At 31.5% G+C, this 13,834-nt stretch overlaps 1 protein-coding gene and 1 pseudogene across 1 annotated transcript; one reads left to right on the top strand and one right to left on the bottom strand.

Annotated features, from left to right (window-relative positions):
* Positions 1-5,137: 5,137 nt before the first annotated feature.
* LOC110682973 (TNF receptor-associated factor family protein DDB_G0290965-like) lies at positions 5,138-9,796 on the top strand. The gene is made up of 4 exons (XM_021859313.1): positions 5,138-5,425; positions 5,532-5,596; positions 6,454-7,535; positions 9,038-9,796. The coding sequence occupies exons 3-4, from the start codon at positions 6,606-6,608 to the stop codon at positions 9,521-9,523; spliced, it is 1,416 nt and encodes a 471-aa protein (XP_021715005.1). The 5' UTR covers positions 5,138-5,425; positions 5,532-5,596; positions 6,454-6,605; the 3' UTR covers positions 9,524-9,796.
* A 1,015-nt stretch (positions 9,797-10,811) lies between these two features.
* LOC110682934 lies at positions 10,812-12,054 on the bottom strand (annotated as a pseudogene).
* Positions 12,055-13,834: the final 1,780 nt, after the last annotated feature.

The raw sequence follows: 13,834 nt of genomic DNA, 5'->3' as shown, positions 1-13,834 counted from the left end.
TTTCTTGTATTTTCTTAGCTGCAATAGGTACCCTTTATATAGGAAAAAATTATGGTCTGGATAACTTGACTTTTTCTCAGGTCAAGTTTAATACGTAGTATTCATATCATGATTGTATGAAAGTCAAAATTGTACTTCGTATTCAAAGAAGGACTTTAGATGCAGCTAGCTTGTTATTTACATCTCTCGTATATACATATCGAAAATAATACAATAATAAATGTGTCTTCATCATCACTTATTGATTTGAATTAATTGAATATTATAATAAATTGTATGGGTTATTATTCTAGTACATGTTAAGTTATCCTATTTCGGTACAATGCATGATCTGTGCACCCGGGTGCACCATGCACATGGTGCACCTGGTTAAATAAAAAAAAAAAGACGAAAAGAACATTTAGCTATTTGAAAAAGAACATGTAGGTTTTTGAAAAAGAACATATTTGTATTTAACAAAGAATATGCATTATTAAAGATCATAAAAACATTACAAAAAAAAACGTGATAAAAACTTTATTAAAATGTTATGAAAAATTACACATTAACGGAAAAAAACTTTACCAATGATGTCATTTCCCCGAAAATTGTTTTTTCTCTCTCCAAAAATTAACTTTCCATAATAATTTTAGTTTTCTCCCTCTAAAATATTTTCAACTAAGAAAAAACGAAGATTTCATTTTCAAATTAAATTTCAAAATTCAAAATAACATACATATGTTAAAAGAACATAAAATATAATGCAAAGAACATATAATTCATACCCGAAGAACACACTGATCAAACTCAAAGAACATACGACAATAAAAAATAATGATATATGATAATTCAAAAAAGAATTTGTGCATCACTCGTTACCTCAAAGAAAATACGAGCCAAATTCAAAGAATATACTTTGTATTATTGAAACCCAAAAATGTTTTAAAAATATTTTTAAAATGGAAAATGTCCATTAAGGATAATAATTTAAAACTAAAAGCAGTTTAAAGGGAATAATTCCTTATAATTTCTCCCAGTTTTTTTTTATAGTATTTTTCACTATTTTTTTTTTAATTTTTCACTAATTTAATGCTAATTAGTTATGCCACATCACCAGATGCATTATGTGCATGGTGCACCCTAGTGTATTATACAATTTTCAATTTCGGTATTGCATCAAACAATCAAGTTACAAAATCTACAAGTACTATATACAACTACGAAAAAAATAAAAAAAAACTAGGAATGACTAATACCACATTCAAGTTCAATACATTTAAATTTAATTAATGAATGAAATTAGTATAGAACAAGTGGGTGTACCATGCGCATGGTACACCCGGAATATTATTACCTATAAATAATAGAACATACCTTATAAATAAAAGAACATTACATATAAATAAAATAACATTATCTATAAATAAAAGAACATAACTTATAAATAAAAGAACATTACATATAAATATATTCTTTGAATTTGATTATATAATAATGGGTATTTTAAAAAAAAAATCTTAGTTATAATAATTTATTATACATTACAAACGAACATAAAGTATATCATGTTTTCTGAAAAAGAACTAATATTAAATAAAAATCGTAGTTATAATAATTTATTATACATTACAAACGAATATAGAGTACCTCATGTTTTCTGAAAGTACACCATATTTTCTGGGGAAAAAAAAAACATTACATGTAAAATTAAAAACATTACATATAAATAAAATATGTTAAATTTGTCCTAATGTTCTTTTATTTATATGTAAATATGTAATGTATGTACTTCTAGGTGTACCATGCTCATGGTACACCTGTCTGTACAAATCACATATTGATTATGGAACTTGAATCTCATCTTATTCTCTCGCATGTGCAAATGCACAGATTTATAAAGGAAAGAATTATTAACGATGATTTATTTAAATTTATCTAACGTATATCCTTAAAATTCTTTTTTTTTGGAAGAAAATCCTTAACATTATTCTTGTTACATACTTTTTTTTTTTTATAAAATTTCATTCTTTAATAAAAAAAATAGCATTTTCCTCCAAAAAAAAAAAATAAAACCTTAAAAAAATGGAGGGAAAATTTTTCATAGAATTTTGCCAAGTGTCCTACTTGGCGATTATTTTTGTATATAGTATAGATAGATGGGAAAAAAACAAATACTTCCTCCGTTTTTTTTTTTTATTATTGCACCACACAAATTGGGCACAATAATTTTAGTAGTGGGGAAAGGAAGAGAGAGAAAGATAAAAATACAAAAGTGTCCATGTAATTTAAACATAGACTAAATAATAAGGGTGAAAAAGTAAGGGTATGTTTTGTATTTAAAGTGTGAACATATATATTTTTTGTCCAAAAATAGAAATGGTGCAATATTTGTAAAACTTCTATAAAAGACAAGTGGTGCAATATTAAAAGAATGGAGGAAGTATAAGAAATTTGAAAACAAATTAAAATAGTTATTTTGAAGAGTTTGTGTCTGAGTTTATTTTATTTACCAAATTGTCGCATAAGGTTAACCATTTTACTAAACTGTCGACGAATTTATTTTTTTATCAAATTGTCGCTAGGTATTTTTTATATATATATATATATTCTTTTTACCGATCTGGTCAATTGGCCACAGTGAAGCCTATATTTAACAAAAAAAAAAAAGGAAATTGCTATACATAACACTTAGGGCAATATGATCTGGTCAATTGGCCACAATGAAGCCTATATTTAACCAAAAAAAAAAAAAATGGAAATTGCTATACGTAACACTTAGGGCAACGTATAAGAAACTAAAGAAAAAAAAAAACAACTGAAAATATAACATTCATTACACTTATTTATGTGTGGTTTTGTCATACATTTCTAAATTAATACCAATTTAGAAATGATTTAAATGCTTATTCATAGCTGTAAGAGCTACATATAGGATTATAGGGGAAAATTTTAGGTACATATATACCCGACCGTGCCGTAGAATGGGGTATATATGTTGATCATTTTCTATGAAATTAAATTTGAATTTCAATTCAATGGTATATATTTTGTATAGTATTAGAATTGATACATATAAACTGTCATTGAAGTATTAATTAATGATACTATTAGTGTTGAAATTTACCTATTTCATAAAACTTTATTTGTACTACCAGAAAAATATCATGACACATTTACACCATCAGTAGGCATTATAATACCATTACACTATCTAATGGTACTATTAGTGAGAAAGATTGTACCTTCCAACCTTGAGGTTGGGGGTTCAATCCTCACTAAAAGCACTTTAAGGGTGAGGATCCCTTACTTTTCCCCCCTCACTTTCAAAGTGTTTGACCAGCAAATACCTGACCAAAAAAAACCGTGAGGGTTGAGATCAGATTCGGTCAGGGTCCTTCTTCTCTGGGAAAAAAAAAAGAAAAAAAAAACTAACGGTACTATTTATTCACTTACTGGTATCTTTACTACTCCCTCTTCCCTATTTTTTCACCCCATTGGACTTTACACGGTCTTCAAATCGCAAATGTATATTACTTCATTTCTATACGCATAAAAATTATAAAAACGCAATAGTTAAAAGTACAAAGAGACGAATCCAATAAAACCTCATATGACCATATTATTATTTTTATTGATTAATGAAAATTTATAGTCAAAATTTTTGAAATTTGACCCAATTATTTGCAATGGAGCAAAAAAATAGGGACAGAGGATGTATCTCATACTTCCTCTGTTTTCCCAAGTGTTATTCACTTTCTGTTTTCATCCATTTTTCTTACTCATTTTTACTTTATACTTCCTTCGTATCTTTTAAGCCAGCCTTTTTTTTTTATTTTTTATCATCTATATATCACCCCACTTTATAAGCCCCATTTTATTTATTAAATCCCTTATTCTTTCATCTTTAAAGTAAAAATACCCACATGCATACATTATCCTATTTTCACTTATTCTATGTATTGCTACACTAACTGAGTAACACTCAGCATATATATCACAACAGAAGAAGTAAAAAGTTCATACTTCCTATGTTTTTCTTTTATTGCACCATAAGGACTTACACTATTCACATAATCACATAAGCTTCTTTGACCATTTTTTGTGATTTATTTGTAAGAAAAAATATAGTCATGTGGGATCTAGTTAGGTTTGTCTCAAAATCTACTTTTCAAATATCAATTTTTTATAATTTTTACCGAAGTATAATTAAAGATATTAATAGACAAGTAATGCATTGACAAGCGTGAAAGCACTTATGGTGCAATAAAAAAAGAACGAGGAAGTAATATTTATAAAAAAAATCGTTTATCAAGTGACAAAATCGTAAATAAATCAACAAAAATATTTAGCCAATATGACATTTTCGTAATTATAACAACAATTATGAGCCCATATTTACTAAAAAAATTGTTGATTTATTTATAATTTTGTCATTTAATAAACAAAATCCGTTTATCTCACAAAAAACTTCTCACTTCTCTTGATGCGTACCTGAGTAAAGGATTAGGGGTGAAAGTTCAGTTTGCAGTTTGGATTAAAGCTAAAACCGAATCCAATCCGAATTAATTCAGTTTTGGATTTCTCAAATCGGGTCCAAACTGAATTAAGATTCGGTCCAATCCAAACCAAACCGAATTAATTCGATTTTTCTAATTAAATCCAATCCAAACCGAAATTTGTTCCTTTTTCCGCAACATTCAAACCCGAAACCCGAATTCCACCCATAAAATTCCTACAATCATTTAATCTTTTCTTGTTAAATACATTCTTTGTGAGATAGTGAGATACCGAGAAAAGATAATTGAGAAATATATGAAATGGGAAAGGAGTTGGGATACTTTGTAAAAGAAAATGGTCTTAATGTAATTAATGGGGCAAAATTTCGGTTTGTAATTCGGTTTTCGGTTTTTTTAAACCCCAAACCGTAATCCATATCATTTAACTTTCCAAACCGATCCAATTCAAATTAAAAAAAAAAAAACAACCAAACCGAATTACTAATTCGGTTCGATTCGATTTTAATCCGAATTACTTTAATCCCTATAGGACTATCGAATAAAGTAAAGGTGTCAATTCGGATGATCGGATCGGATCTGAGGAGGTTGGGTCGGGTCGAGTCAATTTTTAAAATTGAGTCATGCTAAATTATTATGTTCACACTAGTCCAAATCTGTATTTTTTGGGTCAATTTCAAATCGGATTGAATCGGGTGTAATTTTGATACCTCTAGACTAAAGTATGGAGGAGCACTTAAAAAAAATGAGCTAACATAATGGGTCAACATTTAATCAAATTTAGACATTAATTAATATCCTTCCGCTCTCTTTGATCATCCAATTAGTACATTTTTCTCTCTCCTCAATTCAAATCTCAACAATTCACCTCTCTTTTCTTTCGAATTTTCATCCGCTTTTAGGTTTCATTTTCTGGATTCTCTCTCCGATTTGTAAGTATGCGATTTTATTTTAATTTCATTTCTGTAAATTTTACAGTATTAAACTTTACATAATGTGATGGTTTTAATTTTTTTTTTTTTAAAAAAATTTTTGCAGGAAGAAAGATGAATCAATATGAAATTAAGGTCGAATTATGTTCTTATAACAGATTTAGGTGAAATGTAAGTTTTGATTATTTTCGGTTTGAGCCTTCTTAATTTGAATTCTTTTTCTGCAATTGAAAATTTTAATTTAGCTTTATTATTGTTGGTTATTTCAATTGTTTAATCGCTTTGCATTCAATATTCGTTGTTTAATTGAAAATTGCAATGTAATTTTTATAATTCGCATATATAAAATGTTTGGACATTGATCAAAGATGATTGTTTCCTATTTGTCAACCTCGATTAGTAAACATATTTCACGATATGTGAAGAAAAATTGTAAATTGTTAGAAATCAATGTATAATTTCTAATGCATTTCTGTGTTTTGTGGGCAATTATCAAATTTGTTGATTAGCAAAGAAGTGACAGATGTATATGAAAATTTCGACTTATTGATATGATAGTTTGAGTAGTTTTTTCAATTGTTAATCCTCGTTGTCCCAGAGTTTCCATGTCTAATCCTTAACTCTCCATATGTATGACATTGGACAATTGAATAATTTTGCCTACTATTAATTGAATTGTGAGTATTGCCAACTTTTGCTCATTAGATGCTTTTGAATGTGTGTGTGTCTATTGAGACTTTTACCAGGATTCTGTCCTCATCGGCTTATTTTTCTTGAACTTTTGCTTAAGTAAACTCAATTATCGTTGGACTGACTTGTTTTTATTGAACTTAACTTTTTAATGCTTAAATTAACTCATTTTGCTAAAAAAAAAAATAATAATTTTGGTGAAATTCATTTTAAATCAAAGTTGAAGAGGGCAGCCCTAAGTCTATGTAGTATTAACACTGCCTTGTGTGGTTTGGTTGTGCGAATACTTTTAAGATTGTTTAGTTTCCTATTTTAACCGTTCCCCTGTCTTGCTTTAGGTGGTTGCTTTATGATTGGTGTTGAAGACTTGAAATCCGAAAGGCTGTGAAGCATTTCACTGTTACAGCTTGTAAAAGTTCTAGCTCAAGATAATCTCTTATATTTTGTTATGTAAGAGGGGGTTTATATTTGTTGAAATTTTGTTTTCAAGATGATGGATCCAGATACAGCTTTCACTGAGGTTGATCTTAAACAAGAGAAATTTGAAGATATAAAGGAGGAAGGTAAAAAATTTAGTTGTGAACTTTGTGATAAGGAAATGGTTCACAAGATGGCACTAGTTTTACTTGAAGGTTTATCTACTGCATGTGTTGACAATACGACGGGAGATATGTTCAAAAGTCCTGGCACTGTTGCTGCTGAGATAAGAAAAGAGATGTTGGATTATCTTATAGAGAGAAGTGAATCCTTTGTTGCGGAATCTTTCCTCGCAGAAGAGGGCCCTGAGGAAAAACCTGACCAGCCATCAGACATAATTTCTGACCTCATCGATGATTTTGCTACTCTCAAGATGAATATATTGACCCGGGTTTCAGGGTGGTTGCTTAGTGACATGAGAGAGGACAAAATCGATGAGTTTGTACAAGAAATGGAGTTGAATAGCTTCTGGTTGTTAGATAGGAGGGAAACTATTGCGCAAACTCTCCTTAAGAATGTCGATTTTAAGAATGAATTTCATTGCAATTTGAAGTTCAAGTCTGAGGAAGAACTTAAACAGCATCGTCCACGTTGTGGTTTCAGGACTGTGTTGTGTAGAAATGAGGGATGTTGTGCAACGTTCAGTGCCGCTCAAATGGAACTTCATGATTCTGTCTGTCCCTTCAAGGTGCTTCCTTGTGAGCAAAAATGCCCAGAAATCCTCATGAGACGGGAAATGGACAGGCATTGCATTACTGTCTGTCCAATGAAGCTTGTAAACTGCCCCTTCTACTCGATTGGATGTCAAGCTACTGTCCCTAGTTGTAATGTCAAGGAACACTTTTTGGATGATATTCGTTCTCACTTGCTATATGCTCTTCAATATCTTCACAAGGGAATTTCAGCTGAGGATTTGACGCATCGAGCTGACCAAATAGAACATGTGAGTTCAAAAACTTGATATCTGTTGTTTTATTTTTCTCTCCCTCGTAGAGAAATTCCATTGATTTTCTTATACTTCATATTTCACAAGCAGCAGCTTTAGTTATGGCAATTTTCCCTTTCCAAAATAAAATTGAAGATGCACCATGATTACTCAAATTACAACTGTCAAAACTATTGCAGCTTGCGATTGTTTACTCTTTTCCAGTTGTATAATGTTCAAAACAAAGAGTGATTGGTTTTGTTTAAGTTTGGTTTTCCCTTACTCAAAAGCTCTGTAACACTGGATCAGATCTTTACTGTGTTTTTGGCTAAATGGACTTCTAATGTTAGTGCCAGTTTCAGGATGTATAACTTAATTATTTGTGGAAGCACAGTTGGGAATGCTCACAGAGCTGGCTTAGGAAACAATGAGAATTGGCGAGATGGTCTCGGCTGCCTAATTGCAGTACTTACGTGGCAAGCTTTTATCATGAAATTAATCTGTCTTTGTGATATGGTTCTATGTCCCCTAACTTGCACTATTGCACATATTTGATCATGCTATAAGGTGACAAATGGAAAACTAATCACCCCTAAATATGATCTCAACTCCAAACAAACATTTTTCACTTTTAGCAACACCCGGGAGGTGGGAGTGGATAGGTTACATTCGCTTATGCCAGATGGGTTTTTATCTTATTTGTAAAGAATTTCAAAGATGATGCTTGTGCGGCGTATGTTACTCAAATACTGGTACGAGTGTTGGGTGCTGGTACAAATCCAAGCATCTAACACGTCTAGGTTATCCATGTATCTAACACGTCAAGGTCAAAAACTTCAGACAGAGTGACACTGTTAAAATTGGACATGGATTATTATCATTCAATGCATGCATTGAAGTACTACCCAGTATCTGATATTTAGGGAAATTTTGCTGAGGTTTCTATTACGATTTAACTTGCTGACTGGTAAACTATGTGGATTTTTGTGATGGAGAAGGTATGAATTTTTCCCACTGTTGGGCATTAAATTAATTTTACTTATTAGCTATATTCACTTGCAACCATGGAGATCAGGATCTAAGATCAAATTCAGTAATTAAAACCACCTGGATCTTCAAGGGTTTACTTGATGCTCATTGCTCATTATAGTAGGCTAAAGATTGCCTTAATGTGCTTGAAAAGTGTTACATTACAAATTAACAAAGAGTAACCAAGTTACCAAAGTCTGTTGTTAAAGGCTGCCAGCAACAATTGTTCTGACCTAGACTATAAACTTCATACCTTTTGTGTGTGTGTGCTGCTTGTTGAATTGTTGGCTAACTTGTTCACATGTTTGTTTTACTTTCACTTGTTACTATGACTGTTTGAGAGCTTAGCTGATAGGTTCATTGCCTGTGAGAAGAATTTTCTCATGTTCACTGCATTAAATGTAATGCAACGCACTTGTTCATTTATCCAAAATTATTTTAATCTTTAATAGCACTTCCCATGCAAATATAACATTCGCCCTATCTGGCAGGAATCTTCTGGCCGGTTGGCCGGAATGCAAAGTGTGAGGTCTTTCACAAATGCTGTTAAAAATCTTGACTCAAAGCTTGAGCCATTTGAGGTTGTAAAGAAGAATGTTGACAGTGAGGAAGATACAAAAAAACCAAATTCCAAAGAGCCTACATCAGAGGGAAAAAATAATTTGGAAAGTGTACAGATTTCAGCAGAAGACAATAAGGAATCAGGATTTGAACGATCACCATCAGAAAATATGAAGGGTTCAGACACTGAACATACAGAGACAGAATTGAAGAAGAATTCTGTTTCTGAACAGTCTTCACCAAATGGCAATAAGAAACATGAACTTGGGACTGAAGAACTAACAAAACCAGATACTGATCAATCTGCAGTAGAAGACATGAAGAAATCAGAGTTTAAACTAGCTCCAGCAGGAGATTCTAAGGAATTAGATTCTGAAAATCTTGTGATAGAAGACATGGAAAATATCAGGATTTAGACAAACCTGATTCCAATCAGGTAATCATACTTCAGCTCACGATCTGAAGAAAGTAGATTTTGAATTGGCTCTGATAGAGAACTTTGGGACTTGAGACCCGCAAATGCGCATCACTGACTCACTGATGGTAATACTTGGCAGATGATACAGGAGTGACTGCTATTTTTCCAAGATTTGTCACACTTCATATTATTTTTTGTACACATAGGTTACATTTTTAAGTCTTGTATCTTGTCCATATCACATTGTTAAGAATAGCAACAGTTCAGCTTAGAGCCTTTTTTTTTCCCTATCTTTTTTGTTTCCTGCAGAGGCATGAGGAGGCTGTAACCAAAAGAAGACATCTGTTTGAATTTTCATCTCTGTTTGTAAAAGTCTAGAAACTTGGGTATGTGGTCTTCCCCTTCTCTTCTACTTTAATATACAGATTAATTATAAAAAATTTATATTCTTTCTACTTCATATAATATCTTATTCAACAAAGTATACACAAATGGTGTTGGATTGGCCATTTATAAAGATGGCACTAGCACAAAAATATTACAGGACATGGCACATTGTTCATTGTTGTACATGTTGAGCCGTGGCCGCCCTTTTTTGAGAGAAATACAAGGCCTGGCCTGATAAGGCTTGACACGGTTAATTGATACATGGGCTTGGGTTGTGCATGGGTTAATCTTTTGAAATTTTTTGACATGGCATGTAGCTCATGGCAGGGGCGGATACACGGGAGTTCAAGTGGGTTCATCAACAGATTTTTCGTAATAAAAAGGGTTAAAAGGAACATTTTGTGTATAATAGAATCGATGATGGTGTGTGGCTCAGTGGTATTTTTAGCTTACATCCTAACTGCTGGACTATTGTAGATCACGGGTTTGATCCCTCAAAACCTCAATTTTTTTATGTTTTTAGTTCGGAACTCCTGGATACGTCACTAGCTCAAGGACTAGGTCTATCTAACCCAAAGCAAGTGGGCTTAGCACAAGAAATGACCTAAAACCATCTAAAGTAGTGATTTTTGTGTTTGATAGAACAAAGAAGTAAAGAAATTTAAAAAAGTTAAGTAGTCCTTGTGGCTCTCTAAAAAAAAAAAAAAATTAGCATATGCTTGAAAATCTTATGCCATATAGATTGTGCACCATCTTACTCTGACTATTTATATACATTCCATCGTTGGGTAAAAGCTGATAATTTGGAATCAAATAACTACTCTCGAATTGCTTATATATGTATAATATCAGAAATTTTTTTTCATAAAAATTCTAATATGTGTAGTATAATACAAGTAAAAATTTTCCATAATAATTCAATAACAACACAAGTAAAATAGGAAATTATTATAGAAATATCTCGTGCAATAGCATGTGATTAAAAATATATTAAGATACATTTAGAACACAATAAAGTAAAAATTGATAAACCAAGACCATATCGATCACTTATTCACTTGGATATGATATGCAAGTACTAATTTTTGTAGTTCTACATTTGAAATATCAAAATAACGGTTTATATTAATACTCCAAAGTCATGGAAGAATTAACTCAATTAAGGACTCATCCAAAACTGAGACTGAAGCTTCTTTACTATGTGATCATCTAGCTGGAAGGCCTTGCTTAGAACATCAACCGAGATAGGTGGCTCAGCCCCGAACACCGCCTTAGCAATGGTGACCGTACCAGGGTTTTGGCTGCTTAACCCAGCAATAGCGATAGCAGGAACTTTTCCAGCGTTGAATTGAAAATGAATGAGGCCTTGTGGAAAAACAAAAACATCTCCTTTGTTAAGCACCTTTGCGAACAACTTGTTATCTCCATTTTGAAGGTTAGAAGTTACGAATCCAACATAGAGGGTTCCTTCAATGACTGTAAGGATTTCACTTGCCCGAGGATGAGTGTGAGGAGGATTAAGGCCGTAAGGTGCATAGTCGATCCTAGCCAAAGATATGCCGAGGGTGTTGAGTCCTGCAAGTTGTAATGCAGATACTAGTGTGACATTGGAACGTACCATGTTGTTAGTGTTTCCTGGCTATTCTAGCCCTTCGAAAAAGAAATCCTCAGGTTTGGCAGCCATTGGATTCTTACATAGCAATCCGTTCACAAACACTGCAAATATGTTAAACAATTAATACCAACATGAAGAAGTACAAAAAAAATATAAATTCACATCGTTTGGGATTGAGCAAGATAAAAACATACATCCATTATTTGGGTCATTCATCGCGACACAGAAGTCTTGTAACTGTGTAGGATCCGTCGCATAGGCCACATAGGAAGACATGGCAAAGAAAGTAAGGTAAGCAAGAAAATAACGAGCTTCCATTTTTTTTCCTTCTTATGAAATTGGTATGTTCTTTTTTTTGACGGGATGAAATTTGGTATGTTACACTCAAATATATGTGAGAGTTTCTAATACAAGTTATAAACTTATAATTCGTGCATGCTGAATGACGCCTTTTATAGTTGAGTTTAGGGAAGCTAGGCTATGCATCAAAGACGTACGTAGAATTAGTCATTAATCACGAAACTTTCTTCTCTAATTGATTAGTTTTATAATAAGATTAGTTGGTTAATATATATAATCAAGTTTTTCACCTAGTAGGTGATGACTTTGTCTATCTTCTTGACACAGTCAAGAAATATGTAATATGTTACGTAGTATGTAGTATCATATAAATTGATTTAATCCACTTAATCTATATTAATGTCTTACGATAAGGTTAATTTGAAAAAAGACGTTTTAATGCAATAGAGTAGTTACAGAAAGTATTACTCGAGTTTTTAGATTTTTCTCAATCTAGAAAGAAACAATTATCATGTTATTAAACAAGGCTTTACTCATAACAGTATCACCTTAAACACTAGATGATTGGAGTTCGAATTATCACACTTAAGGCTCTGTTTCCTTACCTTATTTTTGTTGAACTGAAATTATTTTTACAGAACTAAAATTTTGTTGAACTCATATGAGTATTAATTTTACTGAACTTAAAATTTATTTTATTGAATAGAACTTATTTTTATTAATTAAAAATTATTTTACTAATTCTCTACTATGTTTGGTCTTTAAAGTTTACTGACTTTTACTGCTTAAAACTTATTTTTACTAAAAATGAATTATTTATGCTAACTGAACTTAATTTTACTGAAACGAAATTAATTATTTTTAATGAATTGAAATTATTTTTAGGGAAAATTGTAAGTAACTACAACTCAAAGAACCTAAAATTGGTTTTACCACCCATGTTTTTTGTTTATTTTAAATAACCACCCCTTAAAGTAAAATAAATAAATAAATAAATAAATAAATTAGAAATCACCACATTTAGTTTCAATTTTCAAATAAAACATTGATTTTCGTGCCAAAACATGGTCTATTAAGGTTTTGGGGGTTACTTTGGGCCCTTGGGTTCAATTTGAGGACATAATTTTAAAAAATTATTGGAAATGCCTCGTTTTACATATTGGAAATTACCTCAATTTGCGTGAAATTCTCAATATGAGGCAATTTCGATACTTTTTTTTAGATGTTTTGACCTTAAATCGGACCCAAAAGATCAAAGTGACCCTCAAAACCTTAAAAGACCAAGTTTTGGCAAGAAAATCGATTATTCTTAGTTGAAGAGGAGGACGAATAAGTGAAAGTATTTGTCTTTAGATAAAGATTAAAAGCAAGTACCAGGCCACTATATTTTATAAAAGAAATGATTGTATGTAGTATTACGTACAATTCGAGTTCGAAGCTCAGCGAATGCAGAAAGTTTGTTGGGAGATTCACCCATCATAAGCCAGCTGTGCAATCTGGGTCGGATTCGGATGTAGTTGGATTTAAAGTGAAAAACTACCTTATACATTTCAGATTTTGTGAATAACTGCCTTATTAAAAACATGTTGTAAGAATCTACTCTATAAAACACTATGTATGTGTTGTATGAAACTATAAAACACTAAATATTGTAAGAAGCTACCTTATTGCATTGAATAAGGGACGTTTAATGACCCATTTTCAATCATTTTTTCTCCTTTTCCCACCCAATTTCTCCATAGCCCCCCTATAACCCTCAATTCCCCATCTCTTTCATTGTTAAATCAAGCACATGGTAGCAACTTACAACATTTAGTTTTTATAAGGTAGTTTCTTACAACAATTTTTTTATAAGGTAGTTTTTCACAAAATTTAAAGTATATCAGGTAGTTTTTCACAAAAAGTCCAAAAAAGTATTACAATACCCAATGTTATATAAAAATATAAAAATATTAAAACTTAGCTTAACTTCCTAGCCAGAGAAGAACAACAGGAGCTATACTCAAG

Source organism: Chenopodium quinoa, unplaced genomic scaffold, assembly GCF_001683475.1.
Source record: "Chenopodium quinoa cultivar QQ74 unplaced genomic scaffold, ASM168347v1, whole genome shotgun sequence".
NCBI classification, from domain to species: Eukaryota; Viridiplantae; Streptophyta; class Magnoliopsida; order Caryophyllales; family Amaranthaceae; genus Chenopodium; species Chenopodium quinoa.
Note: the sequence above shows the minus strand (reverse complement) of the source record. Positions and strands in the feature narration are given on the sequence as shown.

What these genes read in the sequence shown, in the direction of transcription:
- LOC110682973 (XM_021859313.1), top strand. Translation starts at nt 6,606, where the DNA reads ATGATGGATCCAGATACAGCTTTCACTGAGGTTGATCTTAAACAAGAG. An exon ending in GAGCTGACCAAATAGAACAT is followed by an intron (nt 7,536 to 9,037) that starts GTGAGTTCAAAA and finishes CCTATCTGGCAG; the next exon opens with GAATCTTCTGGCCGGTTGGC.